Below are 20,055 nucleotides of genomic sequence, written 5' to 3' on the forward strand. Positions count from 1 at the left end.
TAAGAAAAGCCTGCTTGGTACTTAAACAAATGCAAAGTTCTTTTGATTGCCGTACTAATTTTAACTGCTTGACTTGGCTAAAAAGGACCGTGATGCGTCCAGCTCGGACTGAAAATCATTAATCCGGCTAAAAAACAATCTCCCTAAGCCTAGTTATGGGTTCAATCAAAAAAGGATTAGGAAGATTAACCAAGATCACCTTCATATAAATAACCAAACTACCTCCCAAAGTAATAACTGATTTAGTAAAATCAATGTGAACACTCTAGACCACACATCATATGTGTTCCAGAAACTATTTAATCAAAATGTCATGAGAATAGAGAGGAAATATGACTAATTGAACTACCCTTGACCAATTCCAAAGCTGATTAATAAAGGAAGCCTAAATAACACAAACCAGAATAGTGCATGCATGTCAGATCCTTGATCTGGCAGGGAAAATTCTCTCTGAACCGAGAGGGAATTCGCGGAAATTAGGGAGAAAAATGTAGAATAGGGAGAGAGGAATAGAAAGAGAGAGAGAGAGAGAACGAGAGATTTTGGAGGGAGAATTCAGACTTCAATTATCAAAATCATGCCTCTCAATGAGCTGGGCTGCTCTTCTTATACGGCCTCAACTTGGGATTGGCACCAAAACGGTTGCCAAGTCCCTTCTAGAACCGCCAAGTTGCCTAATGGCCTACTTACAACTTGCACTGCTTGGAATCTCCTACCAGCAGGCTAATTCCCTCCAAAATTACAATAATAGCTATGAATAGCAAACAAAGTAAAAGATAGCAACCAAAATAAGAGATCACAGTCTCGGTACATGACGATGCATATTCCAGAAACTTTCACTAAATTTATCACACGAACACAGACAACAAAAAAGTTTTCAATCACATAATTCCCAGAACAAGGAAGAACTGGAACTTTTGGACTCGAAGCAAGGCCAGTAGAAATTATTTCTTGAAATGCCCTTAAATAGTTTGGGATGTGCATTATAAAAGTAGCTTTCTAGCCAATACAAAACTGAAATACCACCCATTTAGCACCATGCAAGCATTGGAATTAGAGCTAACCACAAGAATGTTCAAAATATTAACAGAAAAACAATCAATGGATATGAAGAAGCCTGAGGGACCCAGGCAAAACAATGAAAAATATGGCCAGACTGCTTCATATACCTGTTCATCTGGATTATAGCCGAATTACCTAGAAAAGATGGAACATGAAAATGCAAACAATGTCAAAGGAGCAATTCATTTATATCACTTCCATTGCAGGGACTGCCTTATCCCACTGTAGATAAGTCCTAGTGACCGTCCAATCAAGCACACAAGGAAGAATGAGATGGCATCACTGACTTTAGCAAAAATGGTTCTAACCAACGGCATTGTAATATCAGCTAACTCAAGAAAGAGACTGAAGTAGTACCTCCTGCAAGCCAGAAGACAATTTTAACAAGACAAGAAATAATTGAGAGCCCAAACACTAGGAAAATTGAGAAATAAGATTAAACATACCAAAGAGATGATATCAAGAACATTCAAGCATCAGATGCAGATTAAAGAGAATTTACTATCTTGGGTTTTAAGATCTTTAATTTAAGTGTCTGATATATATTCCATCACATAGTTGAGGTTGGTTTCATCAACCTTGATGGGCTAGCCCTTGATTTATGGGGCTTAAGGAAGCTAGAGATGGGATCAAAGCAGGTTTAGGAACCAAATATCTGCATGTTCAAAGGCTGTTTCTGGACTCAAGAGTTAAAGGTCAAGCTTGCTAAATTTTTCTGGCAGTAGGAAAAATTTGAGATTTTTAGACGGGGATACCCAGTTCTCTTTTGAAGCTTTAGCTTCTAAGGTGCCTAGGTAGGATTTAGGTAACAGGCCTCGCCAATTTCAGAGTGGCCAAAAAGGAGAAGATAGAAAACTTAATGAAGCAGGTGATTGCTGGAAAAGCCAAGAAAAAAAAGAAGAAAAAGAAGCAAGAAAACGAGAAGTTGGAGCCTTGGAATCTCTGAGATTTTCAAGGAAGCTTGCCTAAAGGGTTTGAGTATTACCTTTAAGAAAGAATGAATTCCAGGAATTTCATTAATCAAACTTGTAAATTGTGTTTCCACAACTAGATTATTGAGAAGCATAAACCCTCCTATTGAGCTTCATATTTCTTAAGAACTTCTATGAAAAAGGATTTCTGCAATTAAATTGGATTGCAAACAAGATTAAATTTACAGGGTTGAATTCGAAATTTTTTTCTGTCAAGTAGCCATGATATCACTACTCCTCTACCCTGCTCTTATACCTCAGCTGGATGTCATAGCCCAACAAGAAGCTTAATTGGGAATCCCGTGGTTCCACATCATCAACCCGTTACATTCGGTTCCATATAGTTGACTAATTGTCAATTAACACATTCTACAGCCAAGGGTCTATGACAGTCTGTTTTGGTATAGTCAACTATTACATTGCCTTTATTCCTCCAGCCCAGTCAACTATTGAACCTTAGTCTACATTCTAGGCTCACTAGAATGGTATAGCTCACTATTACCTCAACTCCCATGATTTTCCTTAGCCCACTAAACTAAGGTTCTTTAACATTACTTTTGAATATGTTTTACTTGCTTTTAATGGCGTGATTGGCTCATTTCAGATAGTCCAATTCCACACACATCATACATGCACCAACACCCCAGATATGTTCAACACAACATCCATATATACATATATATATATTATATATATATAACATAATCAATGCATGAACAGGGATACCCCAAAACCTCATAAATGCATAATTTCAACCTCTACCCATAGGCCATACAACATGTATAATACATGTTGAAGGTTTGCCTCGAGTAGATAGTCTAATGTTTGGTGGAAACAGCAAGTGTTAAGTGGCAGTTTTGGGTCTCAATTGTAATTTGTTATTAAGTTGAGGGGTAAACCGGTAATATCAATCCCGGTTAGTTATAGAGATGTCCGCCACTTATTCTATAAATAAGGGGCAAGGGGTAGACACTTAGACACGATTCTTACTGTAAGTACATTCTGTGCAATTGAGAGAAAAGGCCAGATATTATAAATTGTGGTAGTCTTTGTAATCTCGGGTGAAGTGGAAAGTTTGTATTTGTCAGGTAAGGCTGTATTGATCATTCTGAAATAAAGAAACTGCTTTCGGTGAGAGGTCTTAAGGCTGGATGTAGGTTCACTCCAAGAGTGAATTGAACCAGGATAAATCTTGTGTTCTTGATCGGTTTGCATTTCTGTTCCTATTCATTTCAGTTCTATACTCTGTTGTTTACATTTTGTTTTGTTACAATCAATCCGTGAGAGTGTGTGTGGCAGTGAGAGGATTTAATTCTGCCTGAAATTCAATTCCAGTGGTTCCTAGATTAACAACTTGGTATCAAAGCCAGTCTTTAGGATCAAGAAAAGCCAAGATTTCATTAGATTTGTTTTTTCTGTCATAACATAGTGTCAAGAATGTCTGCCACTAGATATGATATTGAAAAATTTGATGACCAGAATTATTTTGGCCTCTGGAAAATGAAAATGAGGGCTTTGTTAGGGAACTTAGGATTGGAAGAAGGTTTAGATGGTGAGGCGAAAATGCCTAAAACAACCCCGGATGAACAGAAAAAGAAAATCATTAAGAAAGTCTATAATACCTTGATATTGAGCCTATGGGATAAGGTGTTGCGGGAGATGTCAAAAATGAAAACCGCAGCAGAGTTTTGGCTTAAATTAGAAAGCTTTTACATGATCAAAACCCTATCAAGTCGATTGTATTTAAAGGCCAAGTTCTTTACCTTCAAAATGAATGAAGGTCAAAGGTTACAAGATCACATTGATAATTTTAATAAATTGTTTCTAGATCTGGAAAATATAGATGCTAAATATGATGATGAGGATAAGGAATTAGTCTTGTTACATTCTCTCCCAAAATCATATGAGACTTTTGTAGACATATTAAAACACAGCAGGGATACCCTAACCCTAGATGATGTAATAGGGGCATTGAATTCAAAGAAATTGCAGCATAGGGTAGATGGAAAGAGCTCAGTTGGGGATGTGTTAACAGTTAGGTCTAGACCCAATAAGAGGGACCCCAGGCAAAGGGGAAGATCTAGGTCTAAATCCAAGAATTGTAGAAGAATAATTAAGTGTTATAACTGCCATGAGGAAGGACATACTAAGAGAAATTGTCCTAAGAAAAAGAGGGATTCCCCAGATAGACCTAAGTCTGAAATTTCCTCATCAATTTGTAAATATGATTAGGATAGTGCTGATGCACTTGTAGTATCTGGAAATACAGAAAATGATGTATGGATACTAGATTCCGGGTGCTCTTTCCACATGTCAACCCATAGGCAATGGTTATTGAAGTTTAAAGAAATAGAAGGGGGTAGTGTTAGGAAATAATCATGAATGTGGGATTAAAGGCATAGGAGATATTAAAATCAAACTGCATGATGAGTCCATTAAAACACTGAATGCTGTAAGATATGTCCCTGATTTGAAAAGAAATTTAATTTCCCTTGGAGAGTTAGATAGGAATGGCTACTCCTATAGAGGAGATGGTGGAGTCCTAAGGGTGTCAAGAGGCTCTCTAATAAGCATGAGAGCAATCCTAGATAATGGAATCTATGTGTTGCAAGCCTCCACAATGTGTGGAGAAGCTAGAGCCACTGAGTTAAAAGCTTGTGATAAGACAAGACTTTGGCATTTTAGGATAGCTCACATTAGTGAGCAAGGCCTTAGGGAATTATCTAAGCAAGGGATATTAGGTGAAGGGAAACTTACAGATCTAGATAAATGTGAGTCATGCATATTTGGGAAATCAACTAAGGCAAAATTCTCCAAAATTGCCATACATTCATCTAAAGCACCTTTAGACTATATACAATCTGATTTGTGGGGTCCTGCCCAAACATTAATTCATGGTGGAGGTAGGTATTTCCTATCAATTATAGATGACTTTTCTAGGATGGTTTGGGTGTATGTTCTTAAGTCAAAAGACCACACTTTTGAAGCCTTTAAGGGCTGGAAAACCATGATATAAAACTAGAAAGGAAGCAAAATTAAAATCATTAGAACAGATAATGGTTTAGAATTTTGTAATAAGGAATTCACTCATCTATGTAAAGAAAATGGGATCCTAAGACACCTAACAGCCCCTGGAAGCAAGGCCATACCTTTTATTTAAATATAAGTTTCTGTATAATATTTTCATCTTTCTCCCTTTTCTCACACCATTTCCTGAACATTAACTTTTCCTTCTTGGATATTATTCCCATCAAGGTGTCAGATCTCTGATCTGACTTAGGGGTAACTCTCGTTTATTTAGAGGAGAATTAGGTGGGAAAGAGGGAGAGAATTGGAGAATTGAGGGAGAAAGATCGAGAAAGAGGAAGAGAAATTAGAGGGAAATCAGAGAATAGGCAATTCAACTGATTTTTGATGCCTTCAAACTGAGCCGGGACCCTGCTTTTAAAGTGGTCCACAGCTAGGGGTTGGCGCCAAAAGCGGTTACTACTGCGTGTTCAATGCGCTCCCTTAGGTACAAGTTGTTATAGCTATAACTACCCCCTATATTGCCATAGGGGTGGCAATTCATGTTGGCGGGTCGCAATCGTGTCATGTCGAGACACACATATAACACGTGTCAGGCTAACCCGAACACGACCCGTTTAATAATCGTGTCAAATTCCTTAAACCCGAACACGACACGTTTATTAAACGTGTAACACGACACGACCCGTTTAACCCGTTTAACTAAACGTGTTGTGTCGTGTCGTGTCACCTGTTTAATTTAAATGGGTCGTGTTGTGTCACATGTTAAACGTGTTATTTAGTTTTAAACGTGTTATTTCGTGTATAATCATGTTAACGTGTTCAAATCAACCCACTAACCCTTTTAATTAAACGTGTCATTTCGTATATAATCGTGTTAACGTGTTCGGGTCAACCCGTTAACATGTTTAATTAAACGTGTCATTTCGTATCTAAACGGGTTGACCCGCCTAAGACACGAAAATAATCGTGTCATAAACGGGTTGACCCGTTTATGACCCGAACCAGATTAACCCCAACCCTAACCCGCTTAACTCCATGTCGTGTAATCGGATCGTGCCCAAAATTGCCAACTCTATATTGCCATCATGCCCTTATAATATCATCTTTATTTCAATAGATCAGCCAATGTACGTGACAATTCCCCCTCTCCCCCCCCCCCCCCAAACTATTTCTTGTCCTCGAGAAATGTGCAGTAGGCTGGTTGAGCTAGGAAACTGCCTGAGGAGATTTAGGAGATACTCCCAGGTGTTGTTATCTAAATGAAGGGTCAACCACTGCACCAGGACTTGAGTTAAGGGGATCCCTTGCTGATAGATGATCCTCTTGTCCAGGATGGCTATTGGAGTAACTGTTGGCTCATCTTCTTCTACATGAGGAAGGGCTTGGCTGGGCATGTTGTTCCCAGCCAATTTCTTGAGCAAGAAGACATGGAACACTAGGTGGATGTGTGATCCCTCCAGTAGCTGTAGCCTGTAGGCCACCTTCCCAACTCTAGAAATAATAGGACAGAGCCCATAGAACTTGGGCCTTAGCTTGGAAATCGGCTGCCTTGAGAATGATTTAAGGTGGTCATGGCTGAGTTTCAAGTACACATAATCTCCTTGTTCAAACTCCCTCTCACTCTGCCTTCTATCTACTAATTGCTTCATCCGGTTTTGAGCCTTGGCTAGCTTAGTTTTGAGGGCTTGCAGGGTGTGCTGCTTGCGCTGTAGGTAGGCATCTACTGCTGCCACTGTAGTAAGCCCACTAACTACTGATAACAAGTTAGGTTTGTAGCCATACAATGCTTTGAAGTGGGTCATGTTGATGGAGTGGTGGCTTGAATTATACCACCATTGGGCCAAAGCTAACCATTTGTACCACCCCTTAGATTGTAGGACACAGAAACACCTCAGGTATGTCTCCAGGCATTGGTTGACTCGTTTTGATTGGCCATCCGTTTCTGGATGGTACACTGTAGACATGTGTAACTTGAACCCCAGGGATCTCATAAGTTCTTGCCAGAAAAGACTCGTGAATGCCTTATCCCTTCCCTATCTGAAATAATCGTCTGAGGAACCCCATGTAAGCTGACCACCTTATCTATGAAGAGCTTGGCCACTTCTTAGGCAGTAAATGGATGAGAAAGGCTTAAGAAATGGCTGAATTTCATGAGCCAATCCACTACTATAAGTATATAGTCCTTCCCTTCAGACCTGGGTAATCCCTCCACAAAGTCCATAGTAATATTAGCCCATGTCTGGGCTGGAATACCAAGGGGTTGTAAGAGTCCTAGTCGTGCAATGGTTTCATACTCGCACCGTTTGAATATATCACAACTAAGGACAAATTTTATCACATATTTCTTCAAGTTAGGCCAATAGAGTACCTATTTCACCTTCCTGTAGGTACTTCGAATACCCGAATGCCCACCGATAGGTGATTCATGCAAGGATTGAAGTATCCTCCACCTCAGGTGTTCAAATCCCTAACCACTAACCTGCCATGGTATCTCAACAATCCGTTGAGTATAGTGTACCCTAGTCTGCTATTTCTATCTATGCTCAATTGCTCCAAGAGTTCCCTGGTCCATTCTTCTTTCTCATAACTAGCTGCCACTTCTTGGTACCAATCTGGTGCCACTGCAATGATGGTTGCATTTGATCCTTCTTCATGGCATCGTGATAGGGGCATCAGCTGCCACGTTTTCCTTTCCCCTTCTAAATTGAATCACGTAATTGAGTCCCATTAATTTGGCCATGCCCTTCCTTTGATGGTGTGTGTGCAGCCTTTGTTGTAGGAGGAACTTGAGACTCTCATGGTCAGTTTTGATTACAAACTAACCCCTTTCTAGGTAATGCCTCCACTTATCCACTGCCATGAGCACTGCTAGCAACTCCTTATCATAGATGCTGAGGCGTGATGCCTGGGGCTAAAGCTTGACTTAGAAAAGCCAAAGGACACCCATCTTGAACTAAGGCAACTCCCACTCTGGTGCTATAGCATCTGTTTCCAAGATAAATGGCATGTTAAAGTCAAGAAGCCCTAACACTGCAACCTCACTTATGGCCTTTTTTAGCTGTTCAAATGCCCCTTCAGCCTTTTCGTCCCATTTGAACCCATCATTCTTCATTAATTCTATGAGAGGCTTGCTCATTACCCCATAGTTTCTCACAAAGCGCCTATAATACACAGTTAAGCCCAAAAAAACCCCTTAAGGCCCCGACGTTAGTGGGTCTAGGCCAAGCAGTCATAGCAGCTATCTTTTTTAGATCTAGGCTAACTCCAACACTAGAAATGACATGCCCCAAGTACTCCACCTACTTTTGGGCAAAAGCACACTTGAACTTCTTGATATATAGCTGATTGAATCTAAGGACTTGAAATGCAGTCCTAACTCCTAAGGTGGTCTAAGTGTTTGGAGAATGTAGGGCTATAGACTAGGACGTCATCAAAAAACACCAGCACAAACTTTCTAAAATAAGGTTCAAAGATGTGGTTCATTAAGGCTTGAAATGTGGCCGGTGCATTGGTTAATCCAAATGACATTACTGTGAATTCATAATGGCCATGATGGGCTTTAAAAGCGGTTTTGGGAATATCATTGGAGTTCATCCGAATCTGATGATATCCAAATCTTAGGTCAAGTTTGGAGAATAATGTGGCATATCTAAGTTCATCCAACAGGTCTTCAATAATAGGGATGGGGAATTTGTCTTTGATAATTATGGTGTTAAGTTAACGGTAATCAGTGCAAAAGCGCTAGATTCCATCCTTTTTCACTAGAAGGGCGGGTGAGGCAAAGGGGCTTTTGCTAGGTCTGATTACAGAATGAGTCAACATGTCTCTCACTATTTTCTCAATCTCTAATTTGAGTTTAGGTGGGTATCTATAGGACCGAATGTTTACTAGTTATGAGTTGGGTTGGAGGGTTATAGAATTATCATAAGGTCTGGTGGGAGGTAATTCCTTAGGTTCTGCAAATAAGTCCTAGAACTCAATCATCAATTTATCTAATAAAGCCAATTCATGTACCTGCCATGGAAAGGGTGTCTGATTGTTGTTAGCCATCATGCAAAGCCCCTCATGCCCTTCATGATCTTCTTCTTCCTCCCTGGCCTCAATTGATAACATTTGAGCTACTTGTGATAGCTTGTATTTGAATAATTTCTGTAGCTTCCTCCCTTTGATCATCTTACAAACTCCCATTTCCACATTCCCTTGTAGAGTTACCCTCCGACCTTCTTTCTCCAAGGTCACCTCCATCTTGTTAAAATCAAAATTAATTGGGCTTCTTCCTTTCATCCAATCAACCCTCAACACTATATGGCATCCCCCAAGCTTCAGCAAACCTTAAAGTCTTCCCCTTGCATCATCCAACATAATCCCAAACAAGCTGATCAGCTTAGTACCTTACTCCCGTTAGCAACTGTCATTGAAAGAGGTTGAATATTGACAGCTCACAGCTCATTTTCTTAGTTGTTCCTTCGTCAATGAAACTGTGGGTGCTCCCATTGTCAATTAGCACCATAAGAGTGCTATTTTGTAATCTCCCTTACCTTAATGATCTTATTGCCCCTAATAGCGTGTAACGAAATAGCCCCATTGTCTTCTTCTTCTTCTAATTCATTCATCACAGCTACGGTTTCTTCCCCCATGTCCTCATAAATTTCTCCTCCTTCCAGCAAGAGGAGTTGCCTCTTACACTGGGCGCCTCAGGGAGTATTTATCCCCACACCGATAACATAAACTAGCCTACCTCCGATGCTCCATCAGTCTCCCTCCTTGTTGAACTGATGGTGCAAGTGAGGGATTGCTGGATACTTGGGGCCTTAACTTAGCTCTGGCCAACTCTTTCCTTGCATCCTTCCTCCTGGTGGGATCAACCTGTAGGTACCTCCCCTTCCTTACCCCGTTGTTTTCTCATCAAGGCTTCCACCATTAATTCCTATAATAATGCATCCTTGGTTGCCTCCTGCATTGATCTAGGCCTCATCATTTTCACCATGGATCTGAGATCATCACTCGGTCCACTGATGAAACTAGACATGAAATACTCCTCAGTCATATGGGGATTCCTATTAAGCATTAGTGACTTCAACTCCTCAAACTTGAGCCGATACTCGTGCACCATCCCACTCTGTTTTAGCTTATTGAATTCCTCCACTATATCCACCGTTCTTTGCTCCCCAAACCTTTCACATAGGCCCCTTGCAAACTCCTCCCAATTATAATCCTCTCTCACCCCCAACCACCCTTGAAACCAAACATCCCCCACGTTATTCAGATATGATGCTGCCAGAGTAACTCTCTGGCCATCAGTTACCTAACGGGTGTTGAACAATTTCTTACACTTGTTGATCCATCATTGGGGCTTCATTTCATCAAATACTAGTAGTTCTAACTTCGGCATCAAAAAATTTGAATGACCATCATTCACCAGAACTTCTAGCCTTCTCTCCACTATGTTTTCACCTATCACTACCGGATCAACCCCCAATTCAGAAGATCCGACCACTCTCTGGTTGGTGCCAATACCCGGGAGATAGCCTTACCTGCGCCTGGCTCGAGAACATTAACATGAATTGTTGCATCTGGTCCCTAACCTTGTTACTGTGTTCTCGCATCTCCTCGCGGATTTGGTTGCGCATATCCCCTCGCAACCCATTCACAACATCCTCCAGCTTCTTGTCCACCATGACTCCTAACGTTTCTTCCATGGATCCTACCCGATTCTGCACCTCCATCACCATGGTCGTCACCTACTGCAACTACATCTCCATCTACTTTATGCGAGTATTGTTAGCCATTGTAATTGAATCACCGAAAACGTCAGCAAGGGAAGAGCTTTGATACTAATTTGTTAGATCTCTGATATGACTTAGGAGTAACTCTCGCCTATTTAGAGGAGAATTAGGCGAGATAGAGGGAGAGAATTGGAGAATTGAGGGACAAGGATTGAGAAAGAGAGAAAAAGAGGAAGAGAAATTAGAGGGAAATCAGAGAATAGGCAATTCAATTGATTTTCGATGCCTTCAAACTGAGCCGAGACCCTGCTTTTAAAGTGGTCCACAGCTACGGGTTAGCGCCAAAAGTGATTACTACCGCATGCGCAATGTGCTCCCTTAGCTACAAGTTGCTATAGCTATAACTACCTCATATATTACCATCATGCCCTTACAATATCATCTTTATTACAATAGATCAGCCTAGGTACGTGACACAAGGGTGTGATATGGCCCTAAGTTTGAGATCTAGTAATGGGTTGATTTACTGTGAAATCAAAGTGTGTGTTTAGGGTAAGCATAAGTTTAATGGTTTTCCTTCCTTAATGTAAATGATGGAACAAGGGCTCATTAGAGAGAACCCTTAGATCTCAGGAACTTTGTATTTGAGGAAATAAACGGCTTAGTTTTCTTTCCTTCTTCATTACTTTATATATTCATTACATAATAGGCACACAACTGAACATAACTGATGACAACTGCCTCCATGTTTATAGCATACATGATAGGCTAGGCTTACATGACTGAAACATAACTGAAATAGACAGAAAATCAAAAATAAACAACTCATAAAAGTTAGGCCTGCTGCATAACAGGGTGTCAAAAACAATTCACATGCATGTAAAGCACAGATAAGGAGTATCTCTTACGCATACAATTATAACATAAACAGAGAAACACAGAAGAACATACCACCCAGCCAATGCCCTTAACTCCTTGGTCCGTTTAACAGTTATGGAGATCCAACCAATCACAACAGAATATAATGGAGATGACTCTGATCTGGATTCCCTTAGCGTTAGCTTCTTCCACCAGCTAAACTTTTCAGTCTTGTTTTCGCTTGGTACCTCAACAATTTGCCTCTGAATCATGCAAAGGTCAAGCCTATCTTCGTACATTGATATAACTGCCTCCATGTTCCGATGCAACCATTGATTCAGTGCCACCTATTAACAAAGGCATAGCTCCAAATTGACAAAACTTGAGAATATTTTAGCCAACTTCAAAGATCTACGGCTATCAAAAGTCCATGACTGTGCAGCAGCATAAGGGAAAGTTTCAGGTCTTCTCTCCTAGTCCATAATACTAATTCAACAGAGGCAGAACATAAATAAAAAGGCTTTATTTTTTTTGGTTGGGCTGGGGGCAGGGGACCATTCTCCAATCCGTACACGTGTGTATCTACCAGTATGCTGTTGTTATATTATATATATAGAGAGAGAGAGGATCTGAAGAAAAGCATATATGAGATACCACAAGCCCCACCTTCAATGTTCTATAGTATCAGATGCTTGCAACAGTTTCTCTAAAGCATATCTATTGATTCCAAAAAAACAAGGCATTCATCTTCTCATAAGGCAGTATATTGTTCTAAATTTAATTCATCATTTTCTGTTTCAATCTTTAAAATCTAAGCATGTAGGCAGAGGCTTATCATTATCATGAATATGGTGAGAGTAGGAGAGTCCGGACCACCAATTATTTCAGTAAAATAACAAGCCTTGACAGTTCATTATCAAAACACTAACCATACCATGTGAGAACCGTACCTCATTGCGTAATTTCTGAAGTTCCCGGGTTGATAAGGTACACATCGTCAAACCAACACGACTTATTTCATTTGAAATATTACTGTCAACCGAAATAAGTTCCAAATACACACTTGCTATCCCATCAGCTAGTGTAATAATGAAATCCTCTAATATGGCAATTCCATGCTGAGTAAACAAGCTACAATTATAACAGCTATCCTCCCTGCTAGAATACAGAAGATGGCATCATAAGGTGCAATCTAAAATGTAAGGAGGATTGGAATTAACCATATTTAAAGTTCTAGAAGAATAACAATTGGTCACAGTTTACTTCTCAAAAAGTAAAGAAGCTCATCTCAACACAATATGTATTAGTAGCTGAAACTTGAAAGTTATATAACATAGGGAAAGAATCTGGAATTGATATGTCATGTTCAAAAATTTCAGTGCGGTATGGGAGAGTTTGATGCACTAAGTTCAAAAAGAATCTACACATACAAGAATGGATCTACAAACTGTGATAACACATCAAGCCTTTATCCCACTAGGTCAGATTAAAAGAATGAATTTTTCTAATCTCAAAATATTAGAAAGATAACCTGACAGCTGACATACTGGTCTCAAAACACAGTTGAGCCGGGGAGGAAAAAAACAAGTGGCAAAGGTAGAAAACATTTCATGGGCATTGCCTGTACTGCACTCTAATTCTTTAGAGTAACACTTGATCATGTGATTGCCATCTAATTCCACGAAGAAAAGCTCAAAATTACCCAAATCAAAGTTACCTGGCTTTTGTCCTTTAACATATTCTTATTAATTCAGATTGAAAGTGACTTTAGGTAGGGAGAAATGCTTCTGGTGAAAGGGTAGCCCTTGATTTTGATGTCGTCTCAATAGAACTGTTGATTTCTTTGCCATTGGTCCTTCCATAAAATTCAACTTTTCACAAAATACAAATTAAGACCTAACTATAATTTGACTAAAACAAGCATGAGTCATTGAGTAGAACCATTTTCTTAGTCCAACTGACCTAGAACATGGTCAACTTGATATGGAGCAAGGAAAATGCCTAGTCTTTTTTTAGGATAACTTGAATTATGGAAAGAATAATTTAAAATCCAAATGTTTTAAATTAATAGGTCAAAAACTGAGTATGTAGATTGTAAGTTCAGTAAAAATAGAAATGTGGACACCATTATTGCCAGACTAGGAGATCAAGTTGTCCCCCCAAAAAAAGATATCAACTTCAATATCTTGTATCAATTGTTCAAAAAGAAAGGGAGATTAGGAGCCTATGGGGGATGCTACTCATAGAACCAAAGCAAGATGGATGAAGTGGAGAAATTTGTCCCAACAGTTTATGCGATTATAAATTTCACTCAAAGCTAAAAGGGAAATTTAATAGGAAGACTATAAGACCAGCTTTGTTGTGTGGCTCAAAAAGTTAGGCAATTAAGAACAAACACAAGCAAAATATAAGTCTAGCTAAGATGATAATATTTTGATGGATGCTTAACCATAGAAGAAAAGACAAAATAGAAATCAGATTATTAAGTAATAAGGTTAAAGTGCTGCCTATTGAAAATAAAATGCGGGAGACATGATTAAAATGGTTTGGAGATATGAGAAGGAGACCTATAAGGTATAATGGAGGAAGTTGTAGCAAGAAGGGAGAGGAACTCCAAACAAAAGTTTGCAGAAAACCCTTAAGCATGAAATAGGGTAAAATGCCTTACAAAGGATATGGGGATGGATAGAGATGATTGGAGTTCAAGAATCATACATCTGACCGCATCTAATTTGGATTAAGGCATAATGATTTTTATTGTTGTTGACCCCCTGTTCGCAGCTCAAAAAGGTATTCCAAATTATTCCCCAAACACTTAGATGGAACCTAAAAGCAATTACTGAGAGGTCTAACCAAAAGCATAATATCCCCTCTACTCAACAAGGTCAACAAGGCAATCGGTTTAAATATCAACCAATCATAAACGTTCAAAAAAAAAAAACAATTAACAAATAGGAAGACCATAAGTAAATAGCTAGCTACCTGCATAATTGTCAGTGTCTAGTATATGATTATTTATCCCTTGGGGGGGGGTGTTGAGGAATGCAGACCACAGGTGCAAGAGTTTTGAATACTGATTGTGGGCATGGACTCGGAGGAGATAGGGTACTCCAAATTAAGGAGGGACAGAATTTCCAAAAATATCATGGTGAGAAAAAATGTCAACTGAAATGGCCTCAGAATCAACAAAATTAGGAGAATTCTACAGCTCACATAAGAAAGACACAAAAAACTAAAGTGGGAACCATAACTAAATTCAGCAAGAGCTAACTTTACCTGAGAGAACCAAATGTAAGAAATTGTGCTAATTCAGCATAAAGATCCTCCTTCCCTGAACTTCTGATATTTTGCATTATAGTCGTATCTCCCATTAACTTCTCAACCATTAAAGAAAGAATTTCCTGATATAAAAAGTCCAAAAAAAACGAAGGGATGAAAAAGAAATAAGAAGAAAAAGGAACTCAACATGTGCCTTGTGGCAATATGCCAATATATACATTTACAATCCAAACTAATTTTAAAAGGTACCTTATCAGATTTTATGCTTTTCAAGCAAAGCTCTTTTTCCAGCCAAGCCATGTATATAGGCTGACATGAATTCTGGATAACATTAAAGAAAACCGTTGACCAACCATTTGAGCTTACAGTTATGGACATTCCAGAGAGGCTGTCCACCTGTACCACCATACCCGAGACATTTTATTTGATGAAACAAATACCAAAATCATTCAGAGGATTAAGACAGTCCAAATGTTTGTTACTCAATGTCACATTTTTTAAGAGAATTTATAAATGAATAAGGAACATTAACCATAGATAATGATTTTCATCCAAGTCATGCTATGCTGATATCCCAGATTCAGAAATAAATATATAAATAACTCTCCACATGTACAATAGCAAACTTCTGCTCAAGGAACACTAGAAATAATTAAACTTATTGCACATCTCAAGCATCAGATTGGAAAGGTCAATAGCCACATTGCATCTTTATGGAAACATTTAGTCTGTCTAAAATCCTCAACAATAATTATTCAACCCTATTTGTCAAGGCATTAAGTTGCACCAAGCAAGTTCAACAGATTAAGAAACTCTCCATCAACAGTGCTGAATTAAGGCGCTTCCACCATAGCATATACTGGCAGGTCCCATGTCCTAAAGCCCAGATAAAGGCATGGTATGTTGCATTGGTAGCCAACAGCCAATGTAAAACTTGTCAGATCAAACAAATTAATGGCGAGCTAGAATTCATGTACCCAGCCCCACATAACAGGATAAAGGCATGGTATGTTGTTGTTGACCATAGTCTCTTTATCACCTTATATGCAGCAAAATTAAGCAGAATTCTAATATCTTTCTGGGGCATCTTGTGAATATAATATAGCAGTTAGGTTTTTGAAGTCTATGAAAATAGACCTTGATGTGAATAGAAAATTTGGTCTGGTTACATAATCTTGAAGATATTTGTCAACTAATCATATGTGACACTCTGTCCTAGTGATCAAATTAATGAACCCTTTGTGCAACATTTAATATCAAGTTGGCAAACAAATATGTGCTGAAGAGTTACTTGTCGACGAATACCTCTATATCCTACAATATCTTGCATATGTCATATAAACATTTCCAAAAAAAATAAAATAAATGAAAGAAGATGCCAGGACACTTAAGCTGGGGCAGCAAGAGAGAGGGGAGTGGAAGAAAACAGATATGCTCTTTCTATGAAAAGAGAAACAGTATCTCACATAAGCACACAGAAAATGTGATTCGATATATGGAAAATGTTTCGACCAAATTTATCAACTGGGAAATCTGTCTGAAATTACTTGAGCAAGAGCTTATCTGATCGGCAAATTGTTCACTTTAATTGGACTTTTTAACAAGTAAAAAGTTCAGTTCTTTAGCCTGAGTAATGCTACACAATAAAATATACTTTGAGGAGACATTAGAGACAGTGCCTGCCTCTTTCTTCAGCCACTGAAAAGAAGCCCACAGCAAGCGAAACCTGGGACCCTCAGCAATAGCATACAAACTTAAAGGTCGTTTTGCCTGGTCTCGTTCAAATTTTATAAATCTGCTTTCCGAATTACCTCCTAGTTCACTTGCTTTAGAGGCATCCATAAGTTTCTTTTCCATCATCTCCCAGGGAAGCTTTAAGTTGACTTCCTTAACATTCTCAGTAGCACTGCAAAAAATCTCAAGTAGTCAATAAGCATAACTCAAGCACAAAATGAACTAAAAACTCATGTTATCAGACAACTAGGACATTTATTCAACTATACAATCTTTAACATATTGACATGTGATATGCTTACTCTTACCTACCAGAAACTGCAGATTCTTCAGGTCGCGGACAGTCATTCAGCAAGCCATTTTGGGATCTTGAAAGCAACTTCTTACCTGGTACCACCCCAGCCAATGAAGTAAGAAATATACTGGCCACTAAAAGTGCTTGATCTACAATAGGGACCCATTCAAAAGCTGGGGTACCATCAGTATTTACTAAAGTTCCCATGCAATAATGTCTCAGTGAACCATTATCAGAGCAAGGATTTACTTTCAGAATTTTGACAGAAAATGCACTGAATTTGCAAGAATTCCATGATGAAAGCAGTGCAACTCTTGAACTTCGATAGGAACACTTCCTGTTAGCAAAAAGAAAGGATGTTAGAGTAATATAGCAGATAAGGCATTGGACTCTGGAGGCAATATATCTTCTTGTCTCACCCTGCCAGTTTCACCACTGTTAGTGGCATGGATACAAAATAGTGAAAACAAAAAGTACACCTCCGATGCCTCTAAGCTAGAGTTAACTATTAGTATTTGCTTTAATTTATTTTTATTAAATTGTTTTTGTTAAATTATTACTTCTTTTTTTTATTTTAGTTACCCGGTTGGTTAAAAATATAGTGCGCTAGATACTATCCAAAACAAATTGCTCCCTCCAAGCCACATTGAGTATTTGCTTTAACTTCTGAAACAAAATAACTTCCGTCCAGATATAATAAACCCCATCGCATTATTTAAACCATTAAAATCACCTCTCATCGATACAATTCAAAAAAGCTATGAGTTCTATTTGAATGTGCTAATCAAGCTATGGGCAGCCACTTAACATATAAAACTGACATGTTAGTGGAGTAATCTATCTGGTCCAACCATGCTTGCCACATCTCTATCTCAAATCTATGTAAGCCACCACAACACTTTAGGGACTATAATTTCCTACTTGCTTTGTGTTTCCTCTTTTTCTTTTTCCTCCTTTTCTATCTTGGACGGTAAGCCCTTCCCTCTTCTTTAATAGATTTACTTCCAACGAATTAAGAAACATCGTGCAAATGTCAAGATTGTAATTCATAATAACATGAAGACTACCTCGTGTTTAAGACAAACGGATTATATTACGTAAAAACCAATGGCATTGAAGGTATCAAGCAATGAAACAAACCTTTGAGCCCGAGCATACGAAATGTTGGGCAGCAAGCATCCATTTGAGATACTATTTCTGCAAACACGCAGCTTGACATGTGATGACGCAGCTACATAGCTTGCCATTTGTAGAGTTTAGCACCTGTTGATCAACACATTCTCTTCCTCGCATGTGCATATGAAAAAAACCTCACCCAGCTATCAAATTAACTGCAACGCCAAAGAACCCCACTCAAACAATCAGTCAATCAATTTGCAAATCCTGACTTCAGGCCCTGCAACGGGCATCGTGAATGTCCCATTTCACATTCAAATACAGAGTAAATCGTATCAAATAAATGTAACAAGATTCCCAGTCATTGCCCATTTCCGCTTCCCGTTGCGGAAGGATCCCCGTGTATACCGCACACGTACAAGATCATACAATTGCCGGACAGTAGATTTCAATAACTGACCTATCGAGCTGAACTTAATGCAGGTTGACGATGATGGAAACTCCTGCGGGATGACTGTGGGCAAACTAAAGCGGAGGGAAAAAAATAGGGTTAGGGTTTTAGGAAGTCAAAATAGACTAAGATGTATATGAAACGGAAACCATGTGTGGTGACGATGAGGATTGGATATATGCGAACCTGGTTTTTCGCGTCAAATATTGTCGCCTCTGCCATGGCCGCTCGCTTACTCTCCCCAGCGGTAAAACATATAGAATTTCACGACAGGTAAATTTGTGGTCGCATTTGTTTCATGAGTTTCATGTGAATGTATGAATTAAATGTTACTTTATATAAATTGTAATTATATCTGAATTTATTTGATGGAATAAATTGTGATCGAAAAAATTTTTAAGAGTCAGATAAATTGACAAACATGCTTACAAAATAGAGACTACAAAATTAAAATGCCATCGCCCACATTACATTACACATTTTTCAATGTAATGTAGATCATGACACTTCAATTTTTTAACTTTCATTTTATAAGTTTGTCTATTAACCTATCTATCTTTGTAAAAAACTCATTATAATCGTATATAAATTTATTTGACAGGCGAATCGGGAGAGAAAGTTGACTATCTCAAGACTAATAAGGTGAAGCTCGAAATTTAAATTATTAAAAAAATAAAGTAAAAGCATATGGCCTGTTATGCACGCGAGTCTCCTTTTTGGCGTTTTCATAAAATTATTCTTAATTTTTTTTTATGATTGTCTTATTAGAAAAAAAAAATTTGTTCATATCAGTCAACACAAGATTTGTCCAACATAAATAAATTGAGGGGAATACCTATGGGGTGAAACCCGCACCCATTTACAAACTCTCATCTAACGATATAAGATTTATTCGTAACATAACAATCATTTTATTTTATAATATTAAAAAAATATTAAAAATTTATAATTATTCAAATACTATTTTTATAATTTTTTATATTAATAAATATTTCTATATTTTTTTTATTTACATGTTTTCGCTTATGAATTTTTTAAGAAATAAAGGCCTATTCTCTTTGGTGTTTTCGGGCCGTATTTTGTTTTTAATTTTTCAAAACACCAAAAACGTGTTCTTTTTGTTATTTTCATAAACACGTTTTCAAAAACAAGGAAAAAATTTGTGAAGAAAATGGAAAACAGCAAAAAAACGTTTTGGCTGTTTTCAGCCAAAATACAGTAAAAATTGAAAATGCAGAAAACGCAAGCTTTTTCCGCCTCACGCACTCTCTCATCCCTCTCCATTCCAAGCTCCACTATCTCTTCCAACAAGCAACATAGATCTTCCACTACTACTGCCATCGCCCTCCACGCCACTGCTCACCACCGACATCATCGCCACAAACTGCCATCGCCCTTCACACCAAGATCCGCCACTGACACCACCGCCACTGTCCTCCACGCCAAGATCCGCATCCTCCACCGCCACTACCATCGTTATCGCCCTCCACTCCCAGATCTGTCACTGCCATCATCACCACTACCACCACCTTC

General features: G+C 38.6%; 1 protein-coding gene across 4 annotated transcripts; it reads right to left on the reverse strand.

Moving 5' to 3' along the window:
* Positions 1 to 938: 938 nt before the first annotated feature.
* On the reverse strand, positions 939 to 18,795 carry LOC127786866 (uncharacterized). Of its 4 annotated transcripts, XM_052314573.1 has the most exons (10): positions 18,709 to 18,795; positions 18,532 to 18,596; positions 18,096 to 18,286; positions 16,969 to 17,292; positions 16,610 to 16,832; positions 15,176 to 15,322; positions 14,924 to 15,048; positions 12,598 to 12,805; positions 11,741 to 11,994; positions 939 to 1,422 (listed from the first exon to the last, which is right to left on the reverse strand). In XM_052314573.1, exons 3-10 carry the CDS (start codon positions 18,200 to 18,202, stop codon positions 1,254 to 1,256), a joined length of 1,557 nt encoding a protein of 518 aa, XP_052170533.1. In that variant the 5' UTR covers positions 18,203 to 18,286; positions 18,532 to 18,596; positions 18,709 to 18,795; the 3' UTR covers positions 939 to 1,253. The 4 variants fall into 4 exon arrangements, with proteins under 4 accessions (XP_052170533.1, XP_052170535.1, XP_052170536.1 ...); XM_052314575.1 differs by lacking the exon at positions 18,709 to 18,795 and having other exon boundaries at positions 16,969 to 17,104; positions 17,205 to 17,292; positions 18,096 to 18,688; XM_052314576.1 differs by lacking the exon at positions 18,709 to 18,795 and having other exon boundaries at positions 16,969 to 17,047; positions 17,205 to 17,292; positions 18,096 to 18,687.
* Positions 18,796 to 20,055: the final 1,260 nt, after the last annotated feature.

Source organism: Diospyros lotus, chromosome 12 (assembly GCF_014633365.1).
Source record: "Diospyros lotus cultivar Yz01 chromosome 12, ASM1463336v1, whole genome shotgun sequence".
In the NCBI taxonomy this organism is placed as follows: Eukaryota; Viridiplantae; Streptophyta; class Magnoliopsida; order Ericales; family Ebenaceae; genus Diospyros; species Diospyros lotus.

Coding starts and splice junctions, on each gene's coding strand:
- LOC127786866 (XM_052314573.1), bottom strand. CDS start 18,202: ATGGCAAGCTATGTAGCTGCGTCATCACATGTCAAGCTGCGTGTTTGC. Junction 15,049..15,175: donor AAAGCATAAAATCTGATAAG/GTACCTTTTAAA, acceptor TTTTTATATCAG/GAAATTCTTTCTTTAATGGT. Junction 11,995..12,597: donor TTCAGAAATTACGCAATGAG/GTACGGTTCTCA, acceptor CTTTGTTAATAG/GTGGCACTGAATCAATGGTT.